Source organism: Trichoplusia ni, chromosome 1 (assembly GCF_003590095.1).
Source record: "Trichoplusia ni isolate ovarian cell line Hi5 chromosome 1, tn1, whole genome shotgun sequence".
NCBI lineage: Eukaryota > Metazoa > Arthropoda > Insecta > Lepidoptera > Noctuidae > Trichoplusia > Trichoplusia ni.
Genome location: NC_039478.1, coordinates 247,813 through 268,826, shown reverse-complemented (window position 1 = coordinate 268,826; position 21,014 = coordinate 247,813). Strand labels below are relative to the sequence as shown.

The 21,014-nt window shown below is 34.4% G+C and overlaps 2 protein-coding genes across 4 annotated transcripts; both read left to right on the top strand.

Annotated features, from left to right (window-relative positions):
* The first annotated feature begins 96 nt into the window (after positions 1–96).
* LOC113499708 (tryptophan 5-hydroxylase 1) lies at positions 97–11,390 on the top strand. Its single transcript, XM_026880314.1, has 10 exons — positions 97–427; positions 692–845; positions 1,249–1,414; positions 2,958–3,008; positions 3,910–4,027; positions 4,741–4,904; positions 6,515–6,641; positions 6,841–7,073; positions 7,151–7,367; positions 11,082–11,390. Exons 1-10 carry the CDS (start codon positions 152–154, stop codon positions 11,166–11,168), a joined length of 1,593 nt encoding a protein of 530 aa, XP_026736115.1. The 5' UTR covers positions 97–151; the 3' UTR covers positions 11,169–11,390.
* A 2,487-nt stretch (positions 11,391–13,877) lies between these two features.
* LOC113499512 (UDP-N-acetylglucosamine--peptide N-acetylglucosaminyltransferase 110 kDa subunit-like) lies at positions 13,878–20,813 on the top strand. Of its 3 annotated transcripts, XM_026880055.1 has the most exons (8): positions 13,879–14,745; positions 16,828–17,222; positions 17,634–18,871; positions 18,952–19,243; positions 19,315–19,495; positions 19,606–19,710; positions 19,906–20,085; positions 20,676–20,813. In XM_026880055.1, the coding sequence occupies exons 1-7, from the start codon at positions 14,627–14,629 to the stop codon at positions 20,066–20,068; spliced, it is 2,493 nt and encodes an 830-aa protein (XP_026735856.1). In that variant the 5' UTR covers positions 13,879–14,626; the 3' UTR covers positions 20,069–20,085; positions 20,676–20,813. The 3 variants fall into 3 exon arrangements, with proteins under 3 accessions (XP_026735917.1, XP_026735993.1, XP_026735856.1); XM_026880116.1 differs by lacking the exons at positions 19,606–19,710; positions 19,906–20,085; positions 20,676–20,813 and having other exon boundaries at positions 13,878–14,745; positions 18,952–19,146; positions 19,315–19,453; XM_026880192.1 differs by lacking the exons at positions 19,606–19,710; positions 19,906–20,085; positions 20,676–20,813 and having other exon boundaries at positions 13,878–14,745; positions 18,952–19,142; positions 19,315–19,420.
* Positions 20,814–21,014: the final 201 nt, after the last annotated feature.

Genomic DNA, 21,014 nt, shown 5'->3' with positions numbered 1-21,014 from the left:
ATTAGTCCAAATTTAATTTACCAGTCCCGACAGATTAAGTTATCTCGAAATTTCAAACTGTGCTTTGTTAAAATGTAACATATTCACATTATACTAATTATTTTTATGACTTATTTTTGCGGTCGGATCTAATTTTATTAATTTTCAGATAATGAGTGGTTCGGGTAAAGGACTTCTGGGACTTTGGCTGTACAGAAACGGATCAGAATGGGAAGTTAAGAACGAAGCTCATCACCATCCAAAACTTCGAGAGCTCCAAATGGCTGCCCAGCAGCAAGCCCAGGCTTCCGAGAGCGAGAGGATTTCAGTGATATTTACCCTAAGGAACCAAGTCGGCGGACTGGTTCGAGCCCTCACCGTTTTCCAAGACCTCGGGATTAACGTGCTTCACATTGAATCTCGGAAATCAGTAACTGAACTTTCTTCAGTAAGTTTTAGAAATGAATATTAATTTATTAAACCTAGCATGTAAAAGGTAGTTTCAGTCGAAAAATTAATGACACCAACTGCCAGCAACTTCAAATTCCTAATGCCTATTTTCCAAATCACTTTATTATGTTTTTTTCAACAACTCTGTACGTGTTATAAAATATTAACTTGACCAAATAGATAAAGAATATTCTTCTTCAATTACTTAAAACTACTACGTTCTCCGTGCATTTCTATTTTTATTAATGTTTTTCATTTGTAGTCCGATATCCTGGTGGACGTGGAATGTGATCCTCAACGCATGGAACAGTTGAAGAGGATGTTGAAGCGAGAGGTCCAGGACTTCGAGGTGGTATCCTCAACAACTGGCGAGGAATTCCCACCACCGACCCCATTGTCCGCTGCTGCCAGTTTCGGTAACTACATTATCTCACTTACTTTGTGAATATTATTTATTAATCTAATGAGAAACAAGATCCACAGCTATTGGTTACAATACAGATAGTTGTGTAGTTAGCAAATTGTTAATATGTTTATAGTAAATTTTGGGTCAAACAATAGTGTTGTGTATTATATACTAACTACAACTAAACAGTCTTTGAATCCTTATAAAATCTTTTTCAACAATCGCCACATTTCTGTCATCTAAAAGTTTATATTACTTCAAACAGTATACAAAAAAGATCGATCTGTCCTAATCAAATACTGGAAATTCATTTCAAGTTATACCATCTCGTTGATTGAATAATTTACTGAACTTTTATAGGGAGTATAAGGAAAATAATTGGAAACAAAATTTATAATTCGTTCTATTTATAGATTTCGGGGAAATGCCGTGGTTCCCAAGGAAGATTTCCGACCTGGATCGAGCCCAGAACGTGCTCATGTACGGGTCGGAGCTGGATGCCGATCACCCTGGCTTCAAGGATCCTGTGTACCGAAAACGAAGGGAACAATTTGCTGCCATTGCGAATAATTACAAGTAGTAAGTCACTCGCTTTAATAATACTAAGATAATTCCTATCAAACGTAGTACGTAGTTCACTTGTAACCTTTTAAATCTAGCAACATGTTAATTAACTTTCATCCACGTTTTTACCTGCTTGGACGTCGATAAAAATAAAAAAGTCTTTTTTTTTCATTTCGTCCAAACAATTTTTAACCGACTTCAGAAAAGGAGACGACTCTTAAATAATTATATCAGCCTTTTAATGTCTTACCGCTAAACAAACTATCTTCTCACAGCTAAATCAGATAAAATTTTATCAGAATAACTATTGTTGTTTAGCCGTCAAAATTATACATCGGAAGACCCTCTTATTAATGTCAACAGTTGGATATGAAATTCAGTAAATCAAACATTACATTCTAGCCTTCTATGTTGCAAAGTTTAGTAACGTGTTTTAAGATCACTTTGAAATGACCACGGAAACATTTTAACAAAATTGTAATCAATTCTTTGAATCAAACCACCCTAAGTGATTGGGTGGACCCAAGAAGCGTTTCGGCGACACATACAAACCCCTATAAATTCCCAAATAGTAAGTAGGTACATATTAACATACAGTTCTCGACTAGTCGATTGCCTAGATCGATTCCGAGATCTGTATTTAATTCTTGGTATCATTATAATATTAATTAGCAAAATTCTTATAGAATTTGTATTAACAATTGAAAAAAGAAATTGAGTTATCTAAACCGGATTCTAAAAAACAAAAGAAAATACTGTTGAATTCTGTATTATGTGTGTGTAGATTTAATTCAATTAAGCAAAACTTCTGTTGAGTAACATTTTAAATAATTAAACAAAAACAGGATCGTTTAAAAAAGCCATGAAGAAAATATCTAACAGTCTTAATATTCATCTCCTTTGACGATTATTTTATAAGGACCATAAATGGCAAGATAATATTAAAAAATATAGGATTTAATAATTTATACCACTGTGAATCATAACAGCAAGAGTTAGTTGTCTTATTCGTCGAGCTGTATTGAAAAATGCGGCCCAAAGAAAGGAGGAAAGGATCAGCTTTTAAACAGCGATAGGCTATTAATTACATTTTTCATCAATTCAATTTATAATAGGTTTAGTCTAAAAATACCTTCTCCACATTATGTCTCGAGTACCAAGCCTACTTTAGCAGAGCTACAGACAAAATTTTGTGAGCTTTTATTTTCTATTTTAAAAACACCCCCTGTTAGTTTTACGATGCGATCTCGGATTTACTTAAATAAAGAAGGACAGACATGACAACTTGCAATAGTTATGATTCTCGATTTAAACACTTTCGGATTAAGCTTGGATAACTCTTTATGTAATCTGCCCTTAAAGTCGTTCCTTTTACTTAAGAAGTCTAAAAGTACGCAAGATCAAAGTCAGTAACAATGACGCAAAACATGTAAAACGGCATTGAAAATCAGCTGTACTGTATTTTACAAACAAGATGTTATAACTAGACCAGCTTGCAGCGGAAACATAGTACTTACAATCCTACATAGTCGTCAATAACTCATATTTCTTGTTGCAGTGGCCTGCCAATTCCAAAAGTTCAATACACTGACGTGGAAATTAAGACCTGGTGAGTGTTTACTAACTTACACATTAGTTTGCTGCTTTGTTTGAAATCACGTTCTGTTTTGACTTCTACTTGTATTAATCTAATAATAGCGTTTCTATAGACCCATTGCATTGTAACAAAAGAGCGAATTATGACTTTGCTGAGGCGATGTTTTTAAATTCAATTGTTTTAGCCCATATTTTTGCGAACTATGTTAATAATTTCAAAGCTTCGCGTGGGTTGTTTGTTGATTGTGATTTTATGAACTCTCAGTCGTTGAAATAAAGCAGAGAGTTGTTATCTATTTATATTTATTGACATGATTTACCGAAGACCACCATAAAACCATGAGAAATTCCAAGTGGATTTTCTTGGATGTCGAGAATTTGTTGTGTCATTAATATGTAACATATGAATGTTGTCGTTCTTGTTTATTATCCCTACTTGTTGCGGTTCTTTGTTTAGGAAATTCATCAATCAAAGTATATTGCGTATGTTGTCGACGACAAAGCTTTCCTAAACCTCGTGTAGCTTCGTATGTGTAGCGCTTAAGATGATATAAATTCGGGCAGCCTTAATTTAGCCATAATAATTTTGTCGTAATTATCTTGTGGCTACAATAAGACATTTTTCATTGAAATATATTTTCTGTGGTAAGCAGTATATTTTAGATCATTAAGATTTAGATCACACTTTGCCAAAACATTTTTCAGATTTCTTTCTTATCGTTAGCTCGGATTTAAGTACAGCTGAAATTGTTAATTTCATAAAGTCCTGAAATTTTGACTAAAGCAACCATTAGCCTGATTATCAAAAGTTTCCCTTTATTCAAATCACACAAACATCTCATGACAAAACACAACTTATAGTTACTATAAATATTGTTATTTTAGTTTACTTGAGGCTTGTGACTTTATTACAGGGGCATCGTGTTTCGTGAACTCCACAAACTCTATCTGAAGCATGCATGCGAGGAGTATCTCGAGAACTGGCCGCAACTCGTCAAGTACTGCGGCTACAGGGAAGATAATTTGCCACAGGTCGCAACTTTGTCCTGAATTTAGTTATGATAGCTTGAACTATTTTAGCTCCTGTGCTGGTACTGTGTTATTTATTCAAAGATCATCGCTGCGAAATCGAAATTAAAAGGCCTGTAGGTAATTAATATTGATGTGGAAAAGTTTTTTCCCCGGTGAAGAAACGAGCATTCATCACGGGGCTCACTGAACTTCAAGACGATCACGGAATTAAACTTCTTTAGTGTATAATAAGTTAGCAAATGTATAGTTAGTAGTCAAGCGAGCAAAGCTATGCCGTAAATATAACAAAAAAATATGGATTCCTTCACAACTTTATACATTGTCAGAAAACGTTGCTGAATTACATTTTTATGAAATCGTGACATCGTATCACAATATTGAATGCTTTGGCGCATAGCCAAATACTGAAACCGGAAAGCCTTTTTTACCTAACTGTGTCGTTAGGAGGGTTATGTTTTTGAGCATAAGCATGTGCGTATTAATATACATATGTATATCCATTTCTTTGCCTCACCTCACGGACGTCCTATATCATAGAGGTATAGTTGAATTTGTTAGAATTGTGGTAAAGACAAGAAAGGAGGAAGAAAAATTGTTTATACAACAGTAAAAATACCAATTAAATCATAATTATATATTACACAATTATTTAAATTATTTAAAAATTAGGGTTTTTGTTTGTTAAATATATATGAACATGAAATATGTTACAGTTGGAGGATGTGAGCATTTTCCTCAAGCGCAAAACTGGATTCCAACTGCGCCCCGTCGCAGGCTACCTGTCTCCAAGGGATTTTTTGTCTGGTTTAGCCTTCAGAGTGTTTCACTGCACTCAATACATACGTCACTCGTCGGATCCTTTCTACACTCCCGAACCGTACGTACTCAGACAAAGTAGCTATTACTAAACTTTCTTTGCAGTTCACAGTATAAGAAACGTACAAATTAACACTTTCATTACCACTACGATTTTCACGATGATTTCTCAGATGCCGCCTACATTTTACGTTGGACTCGCTAGGCGAGTCGCCGGCACTGCAACATGAATTGCATCGACTCGCCACGCGAGTTCAGTGGCATTGGGTTAGGGTAAAAACAATGTTTTGTTATTTTTGTGGCCGTGACAGTCTACGTTGCCTGTTTAACGCAATTAAAAAGTGTTTAACTAATATACGATGTAATTTAACATATAAAAATGGCAAGAAACACTGCAGATAAAAGAAAAGGTATGTTTGTTTCGTAATTTATGCTGTGGTTGTCAATCTTATAAATAGTGGTAATTATTTAGGTTATATTTTGAATATTTAATATTGTTTTATAAACAGGTTGTTTTTAAATATAGTTTAAAAGACAGTAAAGTTTTAAAATGTTTATTGTGAAGTTTCGAAGAACGTTTTACATTTTGAATACGTTCGAAATTTATTAAGAACATAAGACCCTTCTTCGCCCTTCACCGCTTCCTAAGTGCTTTAGCTGTGATGAAGAAACGGCGCAACAAACTCCCCAGCAGCACGCTGCCACAATATAATACAAACCAATTACATACATACATACATGAATTTAATATGAAGGAAGCATTCCAGTAGTCCATTCCTTTGCCTTTATAATAACACGAAATTCGAGCCCTACAAGATGTAGAACACAATCCGCCGTTGTTTTGCAAGTGAATGTGACTTGGTAAAATGAAAATAAAAGTATCTACCATAATTATATATGTTTCATTAATAAAAGTTTGAGATTCTATGTCAGTGAACTCGCCTAGCGAGTTCAAGGCATTGCAGAATAGTTTATTTTCATTCGATTATAAACTGCGTCTGCACACCCGGCCCACCACGTAATTCTTTAGATTAGGGTATATTTGGTCTTCAGTATTATTTTAAGCAAAAAATACACATGCATTTTGGAAAAAAACAGCAAACTCATTGAACTCGCCAGGCGAGTCTACGGCACTGGAATAAAATTTACGTGGACTCTCCGGGAGAGTCGGTGGCACTGAACGTGTTAAATGGGTTACGATGAAGGACCCTACCTGCCACTTTATTTTTAGAGTCGATACTCTAATACTAAACTCTGCTTGTAAGCTAAAGCAAAAAGATTGACTATGAAACATTACTTGGAATGAGTAACAGTCTGAGCAGTTTCAACGATTCTTGATTCAGTATAAACATTTTTCGATTTGTACAAGTAGTTTCTGATGTAAGAAGTGTTTTAAAATACTCTAGGTTTATATTCAGAGAAAAAATAAATTTATAATCATATACTTGTCATTGAAAACTGGGTCGAGTTCGAATGGAGCTGACACATTTTCAGAACATTGATACGAAATATTAATAAAGGGATGACCTTATCCTAATTTGTCAACGATAAATTGTAATAAAATCGTAGTTCATTTACAAAATACAAAAAAAAACTTTTTTATTTTTCTTATATTTGTTAATAAAACCGTAATATAAAAAAAATAAAAGCGATATATATATTTCCTTCCAGTGACTGCTGTCATGAGCTGTTAGGGCACATGCCGTTGCTTGCCAACCCGAGCTTTGCCCAATTTTCGCAAGAGCTCGGTCTCGCATCCCTTGGCGCTTCCGACGAGGATATTGACAAATTGGCAACGGTAACTATAACGGACCAAATTGATAGACATTTTCCATGATCCAGAATACAGAAAACTAGAAGGCATGAATTTCTTTAGCAACCCCAAGTAGTTGCCCAATAATTGTTACTCGTGCTCCGGAAATATAAATCTTGAATGATTGCACCACTAATATCCACAAAAACGCTCGCAACACTGTAATTGTGTTTTATTATTTCAGCTTTACTTTTTCACCGTTGAGTTCGGATTGTGTCGGCAAACGGACGGAAGTTTCCGAGTATATGGCGCCGGTTTATTGTCCTCCGTTGCTGAATTGCAACACGCTCTGACAACGCCGGAGAAGATCAAGCGCTTTGATCCGGATGTTACCGTCAACGAAGAATGCATCATCACCTCCTATCAAAATGCTTATTACTATACAGATTCGTTCGAAGAAGCCAAAGAAAAGATGAGGTATTGCTTGTTTGCTATTATTTGTGGTTTGGGTTTGCAGCAATTTCTGTATTATTAACGTGCTCTTTTTCTCTCAGGGCTTTTGCGGAGAGCATACAGCGTCCGTTTGGCGTTCGCTACAACCCCTACACCCAGAGTGTCGAAGTTCTCAGCAATGCTCAGAAGATAACTGCTCTGGTTCGCGAGCTCAGAGGAGATATCTGCATTGTATCGTCTGCCATCAAGAAGATTTCTGCTCAAGATTCTACTTTGGACGTGGAGACTATTGCGAACATGCTTCACACTGGGTTGCAGGTAGGTAAATAGCCTAACCTATTGTGAGCATCAAATATATTATGTTTATTTTTAATTTATCAAAATCAACAGTTGTATTTCAAACAGGCTTTTATGGCAGCAAAGACTATAAGCCATGTGTCACTCCTATGGAGAAAAACATGAAAGGAACTCAATTAGTAACTCTCTTTCAAAATAAATTTATTTTCAGTATATCTTATACATTAATATTTATGTTTGAAAAAACAACATCCCTAAACTATAATAATATACTGCTGTACAAGTTCATTATCTTAAATGATTCAAAAGTTTTTCTCCAAATCTTCTGGAGATCTGCTCTCTAGGTAGCTCTCCGCTCTCCTCTTGTTTATGTGATCATAACAATGTCACAGACGTAGGTACAGAATATTTTTAGATACATAAACACGGGAAACTAAGCGAAAAATGTTACTATGAAATATAGAAGGGAATTAGTGAACTGTCATGATTTAATTGGGAGTCTAATGTTTACACTTTAGTTGCCAAGAGTACGCCAGGTATCTTCGACAACAATATAATTGGCAGTCTAACAGGGCAGATATTATTATAGATATTATAGTACTAAAGAAAGTTTATACATAGGTATTTTTTTTAGTTTAAAATCAAAACCTTTGCGCCTTATCGACTACCTCAACAAAGGGTATTCGTCTTAAATTAGCCGTAATAGGATATTTGGACTAGTTTGTTAGCTTAATCTATTATATTGATGATATTTTATATTAATTATTGATATTTTATAAGACACAAAAAAGTAAATTTTCTTTAAACTTATTTTTAATTAGTCGGTTTTCCGTCAACTGCGATACCGGAATTCATTATTAGTTATAAAATATTCTGAGCATACTTTCAACAGACTAATTACTGTGCTTCAGTGGATAAAGGCGTGGACGTTTTCCACGCAGGAAAAATATATTTTAATGATCCCATCAGTGCCCCACTTAGATACTAATTATATATTGATGTTCTGACCGCTTGCACTGAGTAGGTAACTTCTAAATAATCGATATATAAAGAAGTCACGAGTCGAGGGAACAAAACACGTTGAAATAAATCAAGTTGTCTATTTCATGAAGAACGAATAGTATCTAAATATTATTTCTATGTTTTTGACAATCAGTGTTTTTATTTTTAAACAATTAATAAAAAAAAACGAATTTACATTCAAAGAGAATTGGTGTTAGTAACTACTTTTTTAACGCAAACAGTATTCTTTATTTGAAGTCAGTTGTATGTTTTGTTGTAATAACAATATTATTTTAAACAACTACCTATTGAGTGCAGCTCTGCCGCGCTAGCGATATTCGGAGTAAGTCTTGTGATTTTTTTGAGTTAAATCGGTATATTAGCGCGGCAGAGCTATATCAAGTTGAATGAAAAAAACTACAATATCGGTTCATCCAGTCTGAAGTTCTGACGTAAAAAAAATAATGTCGAAAATAAATTGTTATTAATTCCCCCGTGATTTAAGCTCTGAAAGGTACGTTAGTCGTAGGTACGTCTTAACGTTAGGTAAGCCGACGTAACGAGAAAATTTAAAAGATCTTGTGATGTCTATTTAAAATCACTGTTACGAATGTAATGTAAGTAAAGCACGGCACACTGGGGTGTTTATCTAACGTGTCGCAAGTTACCTTTGATCATGAGATCAAAGGTTCTTTTACGTAGGTATTTTTGAACAATGCATTAATTCTATACTTACTGATAATCTTATCATAATCAAATAAAGAAATTCAGTTATTTAAACATTTAACATTCGTATATCTTAAAACTTATTAATCAACTACTTTTTTCTGAAGCTCGTGATTTCAATTTAACAGTAATTTCTGAACTCTTTGAACATCGTTCTGCAGAAAGTCAGTTGTTTAGCTGAAAATACGTGAATAACAAGTCGCGGTTTCGGAAGGTTAAATTTAATTTACTGAAAGCTGAAATTATCGTCTCTAATAATTTTTAGAGCAACGCGAAAATAACTATTACTGAATTGTTAGTCAGCAGTCTTAAATTATTGTATGACATCCAACGGATCACCTACATCAAGAGCGTAGACAAAACAAAAAAACTATTGCATTCTTGATGAAATACTAAATTAACAATGAAAAAAAACCAATAATCTTATATCTACAAAATGAAACTACATGGTTGGCGAATCGTAAATCCAACGTTTATTTACATGACCAAAAGGCGCATGTCAGTTACGCGGTAGCAAAAGTACCTATGTTTGTTTTCATACCGGTCAATCAGCTAGCAATGAACAGTTGGCAGTCGACGTATACATCAAACGCCCATAAATGATAATAGCAATTTAAGTGGTATTTTCAATTGGCGTTGCTATGAATTTAATAATTTTGCATTTGATCTTGGTTGAAGAAATAGCTACATGAGTAGGTACATAGTTTTGAACAGGGCCATCCAGCCATATCCGCGAGTTTCTGAAGTAATTGCGTCATCATTTTATTTTGTAAGATAAAATTAACATACTTTTCGATTTAGTTTTAACATTCGATATTTAGAAAATTAAATATCGAAATAATGTTTATTTTTTCGGTTTGTTTTTTTTACTGCCGTAACTTTGGCACCAATCAAGGATGCGTTCTGCTTCATTGCCACTGTTGTGCTGTTACGATCGAGTAATAAACATTCTAACTATAAAGCTATCAAATGGTTTTATGCGCATACCATTGGAAAATTTAACAGTTCACATAGCGTAAATAATGAAACAAGACATGCCCCTCAAACATCTCAATGTTCAGCTGAAATACATTATTTTACGGAGCTTCTTATTCATTAAAAAGTTACATAATATTTTCTTTTTATAAAGCACAATCTTATGTAAAATTCTCAATTGAAAATACTATACGAAAATCAAAATTCGGCTTTTGTTTGAAACAGGTTACAATTAAATTTGTCAAGCAGTTAACATTATAGTACAATATAGTTTTTGAACCAACCATGGCTCATAGGAAAATGAATTTATTTTTCTATTCCGATGTTGAGATTTATATGCGTAAAGAAAATACGAGTAGGTACTATACATCGTAAAATCGTTCGAAGTAATTCTTATTTACAGACGTTTACAAACGACTAAGAATATTTAATAGCAATAAAACAGTCGATACGTTTAAAGCAAATACCGTGATTAAATGATTTTATGTGCATATCATTTGTCGATTTGATAACAGTTGAAATGGTGTAAATAAAGAATTGAGTTTTATTAGACTTTGTTGTCGTGTTAAATTACTAATAACTTATATACCTAGATGAATCTGTTTAAAAGTATTACTTTACAAAAAACTGACATCTAGACCGCAAGTATTTTTCTCATTGGATACCCTAATCTCAACGCATCTCACTTTGATCATGATTTTACACATTAATCACGGCCTGCGTCAACTGTTTCATATTCACACTTAGCATTTATAAGAATAACATACATTTTTCATTTTGCTCAAATTACATTTATAGACAGAATTATTCAGGGTTTAGCACGACAATAACTAGAGTAAGGCCACACGCTGAACTACCTATTATCAACGTTATAAGCTATCATTTCCTAGAACTAGCGTGGAAATTGCCAACAGTTTATTAGAAATCATAGAACGGACATGCACAAACAACGGCTCATCGATACAGCACGCGACGCGTGTTATTGGGGGAGTTATTTTGTGCCAGTGACTAACGGTTTGATTATTTGTTTAGGTTCAAGAGAGGAGTCCGCAGAGCACTTCCGGCGGCAGCACGCCGAACTCCGAGCGCGGCGCTTCCCCCCGCCCAGACACGAAGTAACTACCAACTAGATAAACACACCATAATTCAAATTAATTGCTAAAGCTTCTTAAAAATGTCCTTACCAGTTGGATCTGCTTAGTTCATGATAAACTATTTAGATATATGACTATATTATATCGTAGTCGTTAGCTTGTAGGCGAGCTCATCATTTTCTCTCTATTGACATTTGTAGACATGTGATGTTGTGTAAAAATGTTTAATGTTACATCAAAGTATATATCCAAACAATTGATTCCAAATATTAATTGTATTGAAATAAAACAATTAAAATATTTCTCGTTTTTATTTTTGCTATAACGTAATCAATCTTAAAGAAATACCTGAGATCCTGCTCAGCAGTTAATAACACGTCATAGTTGAATAGTATTAAGTACATAAGACGTTGATGTTGTTCATAAACATTATTACCTTTTAAAAGGTTGTTGTCTTGGGGTCTTACTAGTTACAATATTGGCAATAACCGATAATGGACTCTTACTTAGATAACACGAATGAATAGAAAAAGTTCCGAGATTTCTTTGTTCTTCTTATTGAACCCGATGATAATATCTTTGTCCTGTCATGTCTAATATATTGGGTTGTAATACTTAGTTACATTAACGATCAATATCTTATCTATTAGTCACCTACTGTTTTATTCAGACGGCTTTCCATAGTTAAGGCAAATCTTGTTTTTATGAAGTTGAAAAATACAAAACGTAATAGCCAAGGCAAGACGGAAACAATATTTTTAAATTACCATTACCACAAGGGATTTCAAATCAAATGATCAGAATCTATCAGCTTCCACTTATACATAACTGACCAGTCGAGACTAGCATCAGTTTGGCACGAAGCCAAAATATAAAACCATTAATTTATTAAAACAAAGTGATGCAACTGGGTAAAAATGAGGTCGAGTAAAAACTTCAATGATTTAACCTCAGATGAGATCAATATTTAGAATGTACGCCGAAATTATTTTCCACACGCAGCAAAACGTGATACGGCTTGTAATGGTAATAATTGAACATGCTGTATAATTATAATCAGCACCAATTACATTTACTACACAAATACTCAATATGCGGAAAACAGTGGTCTAATAGATAACCATCGGAACGGAGTCCTTGGCAATGCTTCTTGAATTTAATTATAACTACTTACGTATCTGTCAAATTCGTATGAAAGTTGGCAAGTGAGCGACAAGAGAAGTTAAAAATAGCTTCTAACATTGAAATTTTGGATGTCACATGGTTGAATATTTTTGTTTTATTCCGGTAATCTTCAGATTGAATAAAATATTCAGTCAGCATTCACTAAATAATTGCAACAATATATTTCGTCCATTACCAAGCTGCATATGCAGTTTCAAATGGATTTAGTTTAACAAGTTTTTAATTTTAGTCATAATACTCAGAAAAATTATGAATTTTGTTTGTTAATTTTTTACCGTACCTTTAATGCGATGAAATAAAAAGGAGTGTTGCGTTATTTCCTGTACTTTGAAACAAGAGAATGCCTTAAACTGTAGTAATAATTATAAATAATAATTAATAAATGTATTAAGTCAAAAAATAAAAGCGAGGAATAGAAGCGTCGCTTAAAATATACTACATATTTGACTGAAACAGCTTACTCGTTTCGTTTAAAAGCTGTATACATACGAAGTTAATTTTCATTGCAGTCAGAAACCGAGCACATCAATGAATCTACGGATTTCCCTTCTGCAATTACCGTTAATGGGAACTTATTTTTGAGATTAGTTATTTCAACCTTTTTTCTGGTTGGAAAATCCTTTTAACGATGCCTTCCGAGCTTTTGTTAAAAAATTGCAGATTATAAATAAATCGTTTTACTTCAAGTTGGTTATTAAAACGGCAGTTACTTTCTCGGCATTGCAGAGGCGGGGTCTGTGGGATTTGCGGAAATATTTTCTTTGTTTTTATAAGGCCATAAGAACAAAATTAATAAATATTAGCTACACATTATGAATGAATAGGAATAGAATTTAAATAACAGCGGTATTGGAAGAACTAGTTACAGAGCTAGTTACATTATGTTTATTGGAAGAAAGTAATATGATTTTATCTTTGTGATGGATTATATTTTCTTTCAATAGAATCTGCCAGGTCACTGGCTTGCTTACATAATAGGTGTGTTATGTGTAGGATGTGCCGGTGTTTTCTCATTCCCGTGTGTCTACATTTTGTATCTCAGGTGTAAAGCAATTAATGTGTTTGTTAAACGAAAACACACATTAATTGTATTGTCTGCTCTAGAACAAAATATTGACGACAAAAAAATATATAATTGTCGTAAACATTTTTTAAGGGCCATCAAAATGTGATTATTGTAACGACTTATTAAGACTTGAAATTTTAGAAGTAAAATACATTATAAAAAAACCTCGTAATATTCAAATTTGATTTCAAATAGATAAAGACGTAATATTTGTAAATTTTACATTAAACATGATTACCAAAAATAGGTCAGTAGAACAGTGGTGAGCGCAAGGGCGGGCGTGATCTTTGTCACTTGACTGTTGAAGCTAAAGCTAAACCGAAAATCAATATAATTCAGTTAAGCCATGTTTTGTTTTTTCGGGCGAACGTAAAAGTTGTTGCTAACAATTAAGCAGACGTTGACAGTAGTAGCGTGGAGCGTGGAGGAGTAGGGTGACGCGCCAGCTTCCAGCAAGTAGGCCCACGGCCGCAGTCGCGTCGAGATTCCGTCGCGTCACCACGCCGCCGCCGTCGCTTTTCTGCTTGCTCGCAAATCGATATTACCGTATTTACTGTACCGTCGCACATGCACGCTTTTATTACTACGTAAACAGTTTACGGCTGTTTAAAAACTTTTACAGCGCGCTTCTTATATACATAATTGTAATTCATCACGTATCTTTTGTCTTCAAACAAGTTTATCGTCTGTGTGACAGCTTACCGCCGCAAGTAAACAATAGACGCTATAACAAACGAGAGAGCGTAACAGCTGATATTTGTAAGAACAGCTGATCGTTTTTATGAATAACGCGCGGTGCTACGGAGTCTTATATTTTAAATTTAGATTTCGTATAAACGTTGAAACGATTGAAATAAAAGTCTCGCGGTTGTAAATTGGTAGATAGCTTATTTTAATGCCGTCACCAATTCGATGAAGTCTTCCAGTGCGGAGGCCCGAGTGTTTTATGGTGAGACGAATGATGCTTTAAATATATCGCGAAGGCGACTAAATGGCGTGTGCGCATGGTCTTCACGTCGTTAATAGATCTTGTGATATATGCTCACGATTTGAGTGTATAAACGTGCGGGTGAACGAAGGCCGCGGCTTGCGTCGACGTAGCGACGCTCCGGGGAAGTTGGCACGGTGCGCGGGCGCGGCGTGACGCGGGCGCGGCGCGGGCAGACTCGCCCGTGTCTCCGGCATCTGCCTCCTCAGTACAACCTTGCTCGCGCTGAGGACATGTCCGTGTTATGGATTACCAATGCATCGTCGTGTACACCGTCATCAACATCGCTCCGCCGCGGCAATCCGCGCAGGCGTCGGATGTTTCAGACGGATGTGTCACCTGGTTCAAAAATAAGATCAAGAGGTAAGTAACATGTAGAATTTCTTAGGTAAATAAAAAAAATATGAACGAGGAAACAATAAAGTTATTAAACAGTTTTACAGACATCATAAAACCGCAACATACATTAAACACAAGGTTAAACAGGAAGTAACTGACATAATTTTTTGAACGAAGATAGAATCGTTTTTTCTTTATAATCTTCAGAAGAAAAAATAATGGTTAATTTAATTCATTACTGACACAAACATCCAACATAATAAAATTAATTAACAATTTTTAATAATAATACGTTTTCAAAATAATGTATAGGAAATAGAAAAATATGAAATGTATAAAACTATGGCTAAATATAACAATATGGATAAAGCTATTAGATAAAATAAAGAAAAACAGTGATTTCTTTTTTGTTGAAAAGTTTGTCAATAGTATTTTATTGCTAAGATTAATTATTGCAAATCACATAATTGTACATCATTAAAACCCTATGTGCACTGCGGAGTCTACACACTGTTAAGACTAAAGTTATTCCGGGAACGTCAATTATCCGTATCAATCATGATCATATTGATTTTATAGAGTAACTAGTTAATATCTATCAAACTAGCTATAAGTTTGTGATTGATATGTCTTGAGAGAGGAGGAAAACAATCAATAATACAAAAAAAATAAGTTCTGTTCTATCTCTTTTACTCTTTTATACATCGGCACTTCTCCCTTTTCCTTAAATTAATTTATGTAATTTCTTAGTCTTTCTCTTTTTCTCCCTATCTGTCCTTCTATTATACCAAACCTATCAGGTATCTCGCGTTTTTTCTTAATTACTTAATTTTCCTCTCTCTCAGTTAACCCTAAGCAGTACCTCCTCATTGAAAACCAATTTTTTCACATCTTAAAGCCAGCCGCGCCAAGTCTTGCCAGTCCTTTTTGGTTATAGTCCATGTCTCGCATACATACAGTGGTACACTCCATATACTTCTGTTTTAATAGTATTTAGTAAAAACGCTCTTTTCAAAGAAAAAATTGTTTAACAATAGCCATTTTTTTTTCATATCTATTGTTGAGAGTGTATCTTCGTTTATTATGGTACCTAGATATTTAAATTACTTGGCGTTTACTTGCGCCAAAGGGCTATTGTCTATGCTTATTAATTTACGTGGGAGCTTTGATGTAATTAGTACTTGACTCCTGTTCCTTTTTTCTTTTTTCTTAAAAAAACGACTCCCGCACTAAGGAATTCAATCCTTGTGTCGCGGGGTGTTTAACAAACATACAATTCACATGCACATGCCCAGACTCAGAACAAGCATTCGTGGATCACACAAATGCTTGTCCTACGCGGGGATCGAACCCGCGACACGTCGTGCACGTGATGACCTCAACCGCTCGGCTATCCGTGCAGTCATTGAGCGCCATACCAAACCTATTGAAGATTGTTTCCATTACGTTTAGCAGATTGTCGAGATTACCTCATTAACATTTACTTAGATCATATTTCAGGAACTTGCTTCCAAGGCAAACACACATATAAATGTATTACGTGTAAGTGACAACCTTGAAAGCAAGTTTTATTTTTACCATAATAATTACCACTCTTCGATTACTTCGACACACGGGCAATCTTGTTGCCTATTAATCGACTCACATTATTATTTGCCTTTCAGGATGCCTAAATGAAAAAGGTATCTATTTCATTGCAAGTAGACTTGAGTGGCTCTCGAATAATATTCTAATAACTACTAAATTGATTACTAGGGTAAAGAAAAAAAAACAACAAAAGCTTTTAATCATAATTTCCTGATTACTTTTATCCGCAGCAAAACGCTCACTGTCTCGCGGCCCATATTTTGAGTTTGAAGATAGGAGTATGTAATCAATATGTAGTAATATAAGATAAAACAAATTTTGAATTCTAAATAGTAAGTTTAAAAATAAGTGGGACATACTTTCATACGACCAGGTTTTATCCTTGAGGTTAACGTATAAATACCATACTTCAACACACCTTTAATTGACCTTAACCTATCTTTAACATTGTGTTATGTTGTACATGGTTTCTATTTTATATTTGCAACCTCATAAAACAAAATATGTTCTTTGTTTCAGAGCGGTAGCATTTTATCTTCATTCATTGAACTTGTCTCCCAACAGTGGAATCATACATGGAAATTTAGCATGCTTATACTACAAACAAGGGTTTATAGATCTAGCTATAGACACATACAGACGAGCTATAGAACTCCAGCCTAATTTTCCTGATGCCTACTGCAATCTCGCTAATGCACTCAAGGAAAAAGGCCTCGTCTCCGAGGCGGAGGAGTGTTATAACAAAGCTTTACGATTATGCCCTTCTCACGTTGATACTCTAAACAACCTCGGCAATGTCAAACGAGAACAGGGGAAAATTGATGAAGCTACCAAACTGTACATGAAGGCTTTAGAAGTATTTCCTAATTTCGCGGCAACACACAGTAATTTGGCTTCACTTTTACAACATCAAGGTTGGTTAAATAATAATTTCTCTACTTTGCAAGAAATACTATTTATTTTACAATACATTTTATGCTATACTTGAATGAACAGAAAAATACCAAACTCCAAAAATATCAAATCTCCAACGTAAAAGAGAAATAAATACCACGTAACAAGCTGTCGGTTCGATATGTGTTTATTGATTTCACCTTGGGAAAATGTAGAACAATTATCTTGTGACATAGACCTGATAATAGTAGTGCACAAACCATTAACGACCTACAATATAATAGTATGCATGCATGAATAAATACTCTTAGTATCAAAACAAACGCAACTCGTAACGTATCAATAAATAAGATAACAAATATAAACAAAGTTAATTCTTTATAATTATAGTCAGCTCAAACAGACTTCTCATTTTATTATGATTATTACAGGTAAGCTTCATGAGGCGTTAATGCATTATAAACACGCAATCAATATTCAGCCCAACTTTGCCGACGCTTATAGCAATATGGGGAATACATTAAGAGAATTGCAAGATATAGCGGGAGCTCTTGAGTGTTTCAAAAAAGCAATTGAGATAAACCCAACATTCGCCGACGCGCACTGTAATTTAGCAAGTATTTATAAAGATTTGGGAAATGTTACCAAAGCCATTGAATTATACAAAAAGTCTTTACAATTAAAACCCGATTTTCCCGACGCTTATTGTAATTTAACGCACTGTTTGCAAATAATTTGTAACTGGGATGATTACGATGAGCGAATGTACAACATTGTGTTGATTGTAGAAGAGCAATTACGTACCGAAAAAATGTCCTCCGTACATCCGCACCATTCCATTTTATATCCGTTATCAAATAAGGCCAGAAAAGAAATTGCCACGCGACATGCAAATTTATATACGGAGAAAGTTGCCATGTTACATAGCAAACATACATTTTTACATCATAAGGAACGAAAAGGACGATTACGTATAGGATATGTTAGCAGTGATTTTGGTAACCATCCAACTTCCCACTTAATGCAGTCTATACCAGGACTCCATGACCGGTCAAAATTAGAAATATTCTGCTATGCTCTAAATGTTGATGATGGAACTACATTCCGAAGTAGAATAGTGAAAGACTCAGAACATTTTGTGGATTTTTCAACTGAAATGTGTCATTTCGAAGCAGCCAAAAGGATATACAATGATGACATAGATATTCTAGTAAACATGAATGGTTATACGAAAGGAGCTCGGAACGAAATTTTTGCTTTACGGCCTGCTCCTATCCAAGTAATGTGGTTGGGATATCCTGGAACGAGTGGTGCGAATTACATGGACTACATAATAACTGACACGATCTCATCTCCCTCGTCTGCAGTTTTAGATTTTACTGAAAAGTTTGCTTTTATGCCACACACATATTTCATTGGCGATCATAAACAAATGTTTCCACATTTGAAAAAACAGTTTAATGTCATAACTGTTAATGATAAGGATTCTCACCAACATGCAGCGGTAATAAATTGTGCTGAGAATCTCAAAATTGAAAATTTATTAAATGTGACTGAAAGAATCGAACAAGTTGAGTATGAAGAGTTAGTACCAATAGAAATATGCATTCGAGAAATAAACATTCCAATTGAAGTTATCGAAAGTACTCAGGATTCTAAACTATTGCAGGTATTTACTTTTGTGGCAAAAAAAGGTTATATATCTTGAATGCAAGAAACATTTTAACTTTTGCATTTTTCTTATTCAAGGTAACCGTCAACGGCACATGTATACAGAATGGTTTATCGGTGAACAGTTGTAATAAAAAAGTTGCTGCTGCCGAAGAAATAAATGAAAGCATAGTACTGACTTCAAGAAAACAGTACGGTCTCTCAGACAATGCCGTAGTATTCTGCAATTTTAATCAATTATACAAGACTGACCCCAGTATTTTGGAAATGTGGGTAAATATCCTGAAAAAGGTACCAAACAGCGTTCTCTGGCTGTTAAGTTTTCCCGCTGCTGGCGAACCGAATATACATAAATTTGCCCAGAAATTAGGTACAGACTTTGATTGTTCTTTTTGTTCAACTTTGTTGGATTAAGTACAACTTTTATATATTTGTTTACAGGTTTACCACCTCGACGAATTTTGTTTTCTGACATCGCATGCAAGGAAGAACATGTGAGGAGGGGGCAATTAGCAGATGTATGTTTAGATACAGCGTTATGCAATGGGCATACAACTGCAATGGATGTGTTATGGGCTGGCACGCCAGTTATTACCCTTCCTGGCGAAACATTAGCCTCTCGGTATCAGAATATTTTTCTTAGAATATCAACGACTTACTAGTTTGATTTAATGAACACGTGAAATGGTATATAACTAAATATTTGTTTTTAAGATATTTTGTATTTTATAGCGTCGCGGCGTCGCAGTTGCAAGCACTGGGCTGTCCAGAACTCATTGCCAAAAGTAAAAGACAATACGAAGATATTGCTGTTAAATTGGGAACAAGTAGCGAGTAGTAAGTAAAAGTTCACTGATTCAACCTAAAAAATAAATGGAAAATAGATTATAATTATATATCTAGCTTTGTTTTGTTTATTGACCAAGATCAATGAACAAACTGCAATCACAGCACTTTCTTAATGTGGTCATTGCTGATTGTTTAAGTACCTACTTCTCAAATGGATATAAATATTGCATTATTATTTTGCAGTCGAAGATATATAAGAGCTAAAGTTTCTAAAGCACGACTAGATAGCACGTTATTTAATTGCGAGCATTATGCTCGCGGCCTGGAATCACTTTATAATAAAATGTGGGAACGATATGAGAATGGTGATAAGCCACAACACATATATGCTGTGGAACAGACATGATTTTGATTAAATAAAAGGTATGTAAAACTTGCCTTCAAAGTGGCCCATTAATTTGCACGCATTATTTGTGTATCCTTGTATCATCGTTTTAAAAATGCACAGAGCAAACTTGCCTTCGACTTGGCTCGATCAATACAGGTTTGTCGGTTGTCGTTGTTGTTTTCTCGGTTTTAATACTATTTAATAAAAATCCTTTATTTAATAAGCTTAAAGTTTGTAATAATTGTTGCTTAAGCGAATAATGAATAGCGTTTGTTTTTTTATATTGTTAGCAAAGCGAATGCATTTGTGTTTACAATATCAAGATGTTAGTAGGATATTAAACCTTGTTTAAATGTTTTTATGGCCCCAAGATAGATTTTAGTCTTCTTAAATATAAGTGCTCGTCATATAACCATAGTTCATATTCCCCAGCAGTTTATGTTAGCGCTTTTAAATTTGTATTCCATTTGATGCTATTGTTATGTAAAATTTTAGTTCCAGTAAATAAAGATTAATTAAATAACATTTTATTCGACTTATTTCCGTTTCTAATTACATAATCTTCAGCTGCGTATAGTAAGTAGTCACGTGACTTTGAAGGTAAATTGTTTTTTTTCATTTACAGATTAATAACACTTTTAAAAGTTATTGTACGAGCTGTCCGTCCAGATGCTATCCATAAGGAGTCTGCAGATTTTATGCGTCTTAGTTATTGACTACGTAATTTTTAATTATTATTGTGCTAATAAATAAAACGATATGATGCGGCTTTTTCATTTCATAAAGTTTCCCACATACCATTTTGAACTGCCATGTAACAAATCAAATCACTCATGATTTTTCTGATGATGCAGATATCATAACATTTTTAAGCATAAATTCGATAAGACCCCATTTAGGTGTAAAAAGCTTGATGACATTAAACGTCCTAATGAAGTCGTCTCAAAATAATAGCAACTTTTCT

Coding starts and splice junctions, on each gene's coding strand:
- LOC113499512 (XM_026880055.1), top strand. CDS start 14,627: ATGGATTACCAATGCATCGTCGTGTACACCGTCATCAACATCGCTCCG. Junction 17,223..17,633: donor TTCACTTTTACAACATCAAG/GTTGGTTAAATA, acceptor TGATTATTACAG/GTAAGCTTCATGAGGCGTTA. Junction 19,496..19,605: donor GGCGAAACATTAGCCTCTCG/GTATCAGAATAT, acceptor TGTATTTTATAG/CGTCGCGGCGTCGCAGTTGC.
- LOC113499708 (XM_026880314.1), top strand. CDS start 152: ATGAGTGGTTCGGGTAAAGGACTTCTGGGACTTTGGCTGTACAGAAAC. Junction 1,415..2,957: donor ATTGCGAATAATTACAAGTA/GTAAGTCACTCG, acceptor TTCTTGTTGCAG/TGGCCTGCCAATTCCAAAAG. Junction 6,642..6,840: donor ATATTGACAAATTGGCAACG/GTAACTATAACG, acceptor TTATTATTTCAG/CTTTACTTTTTCACCGTTGA.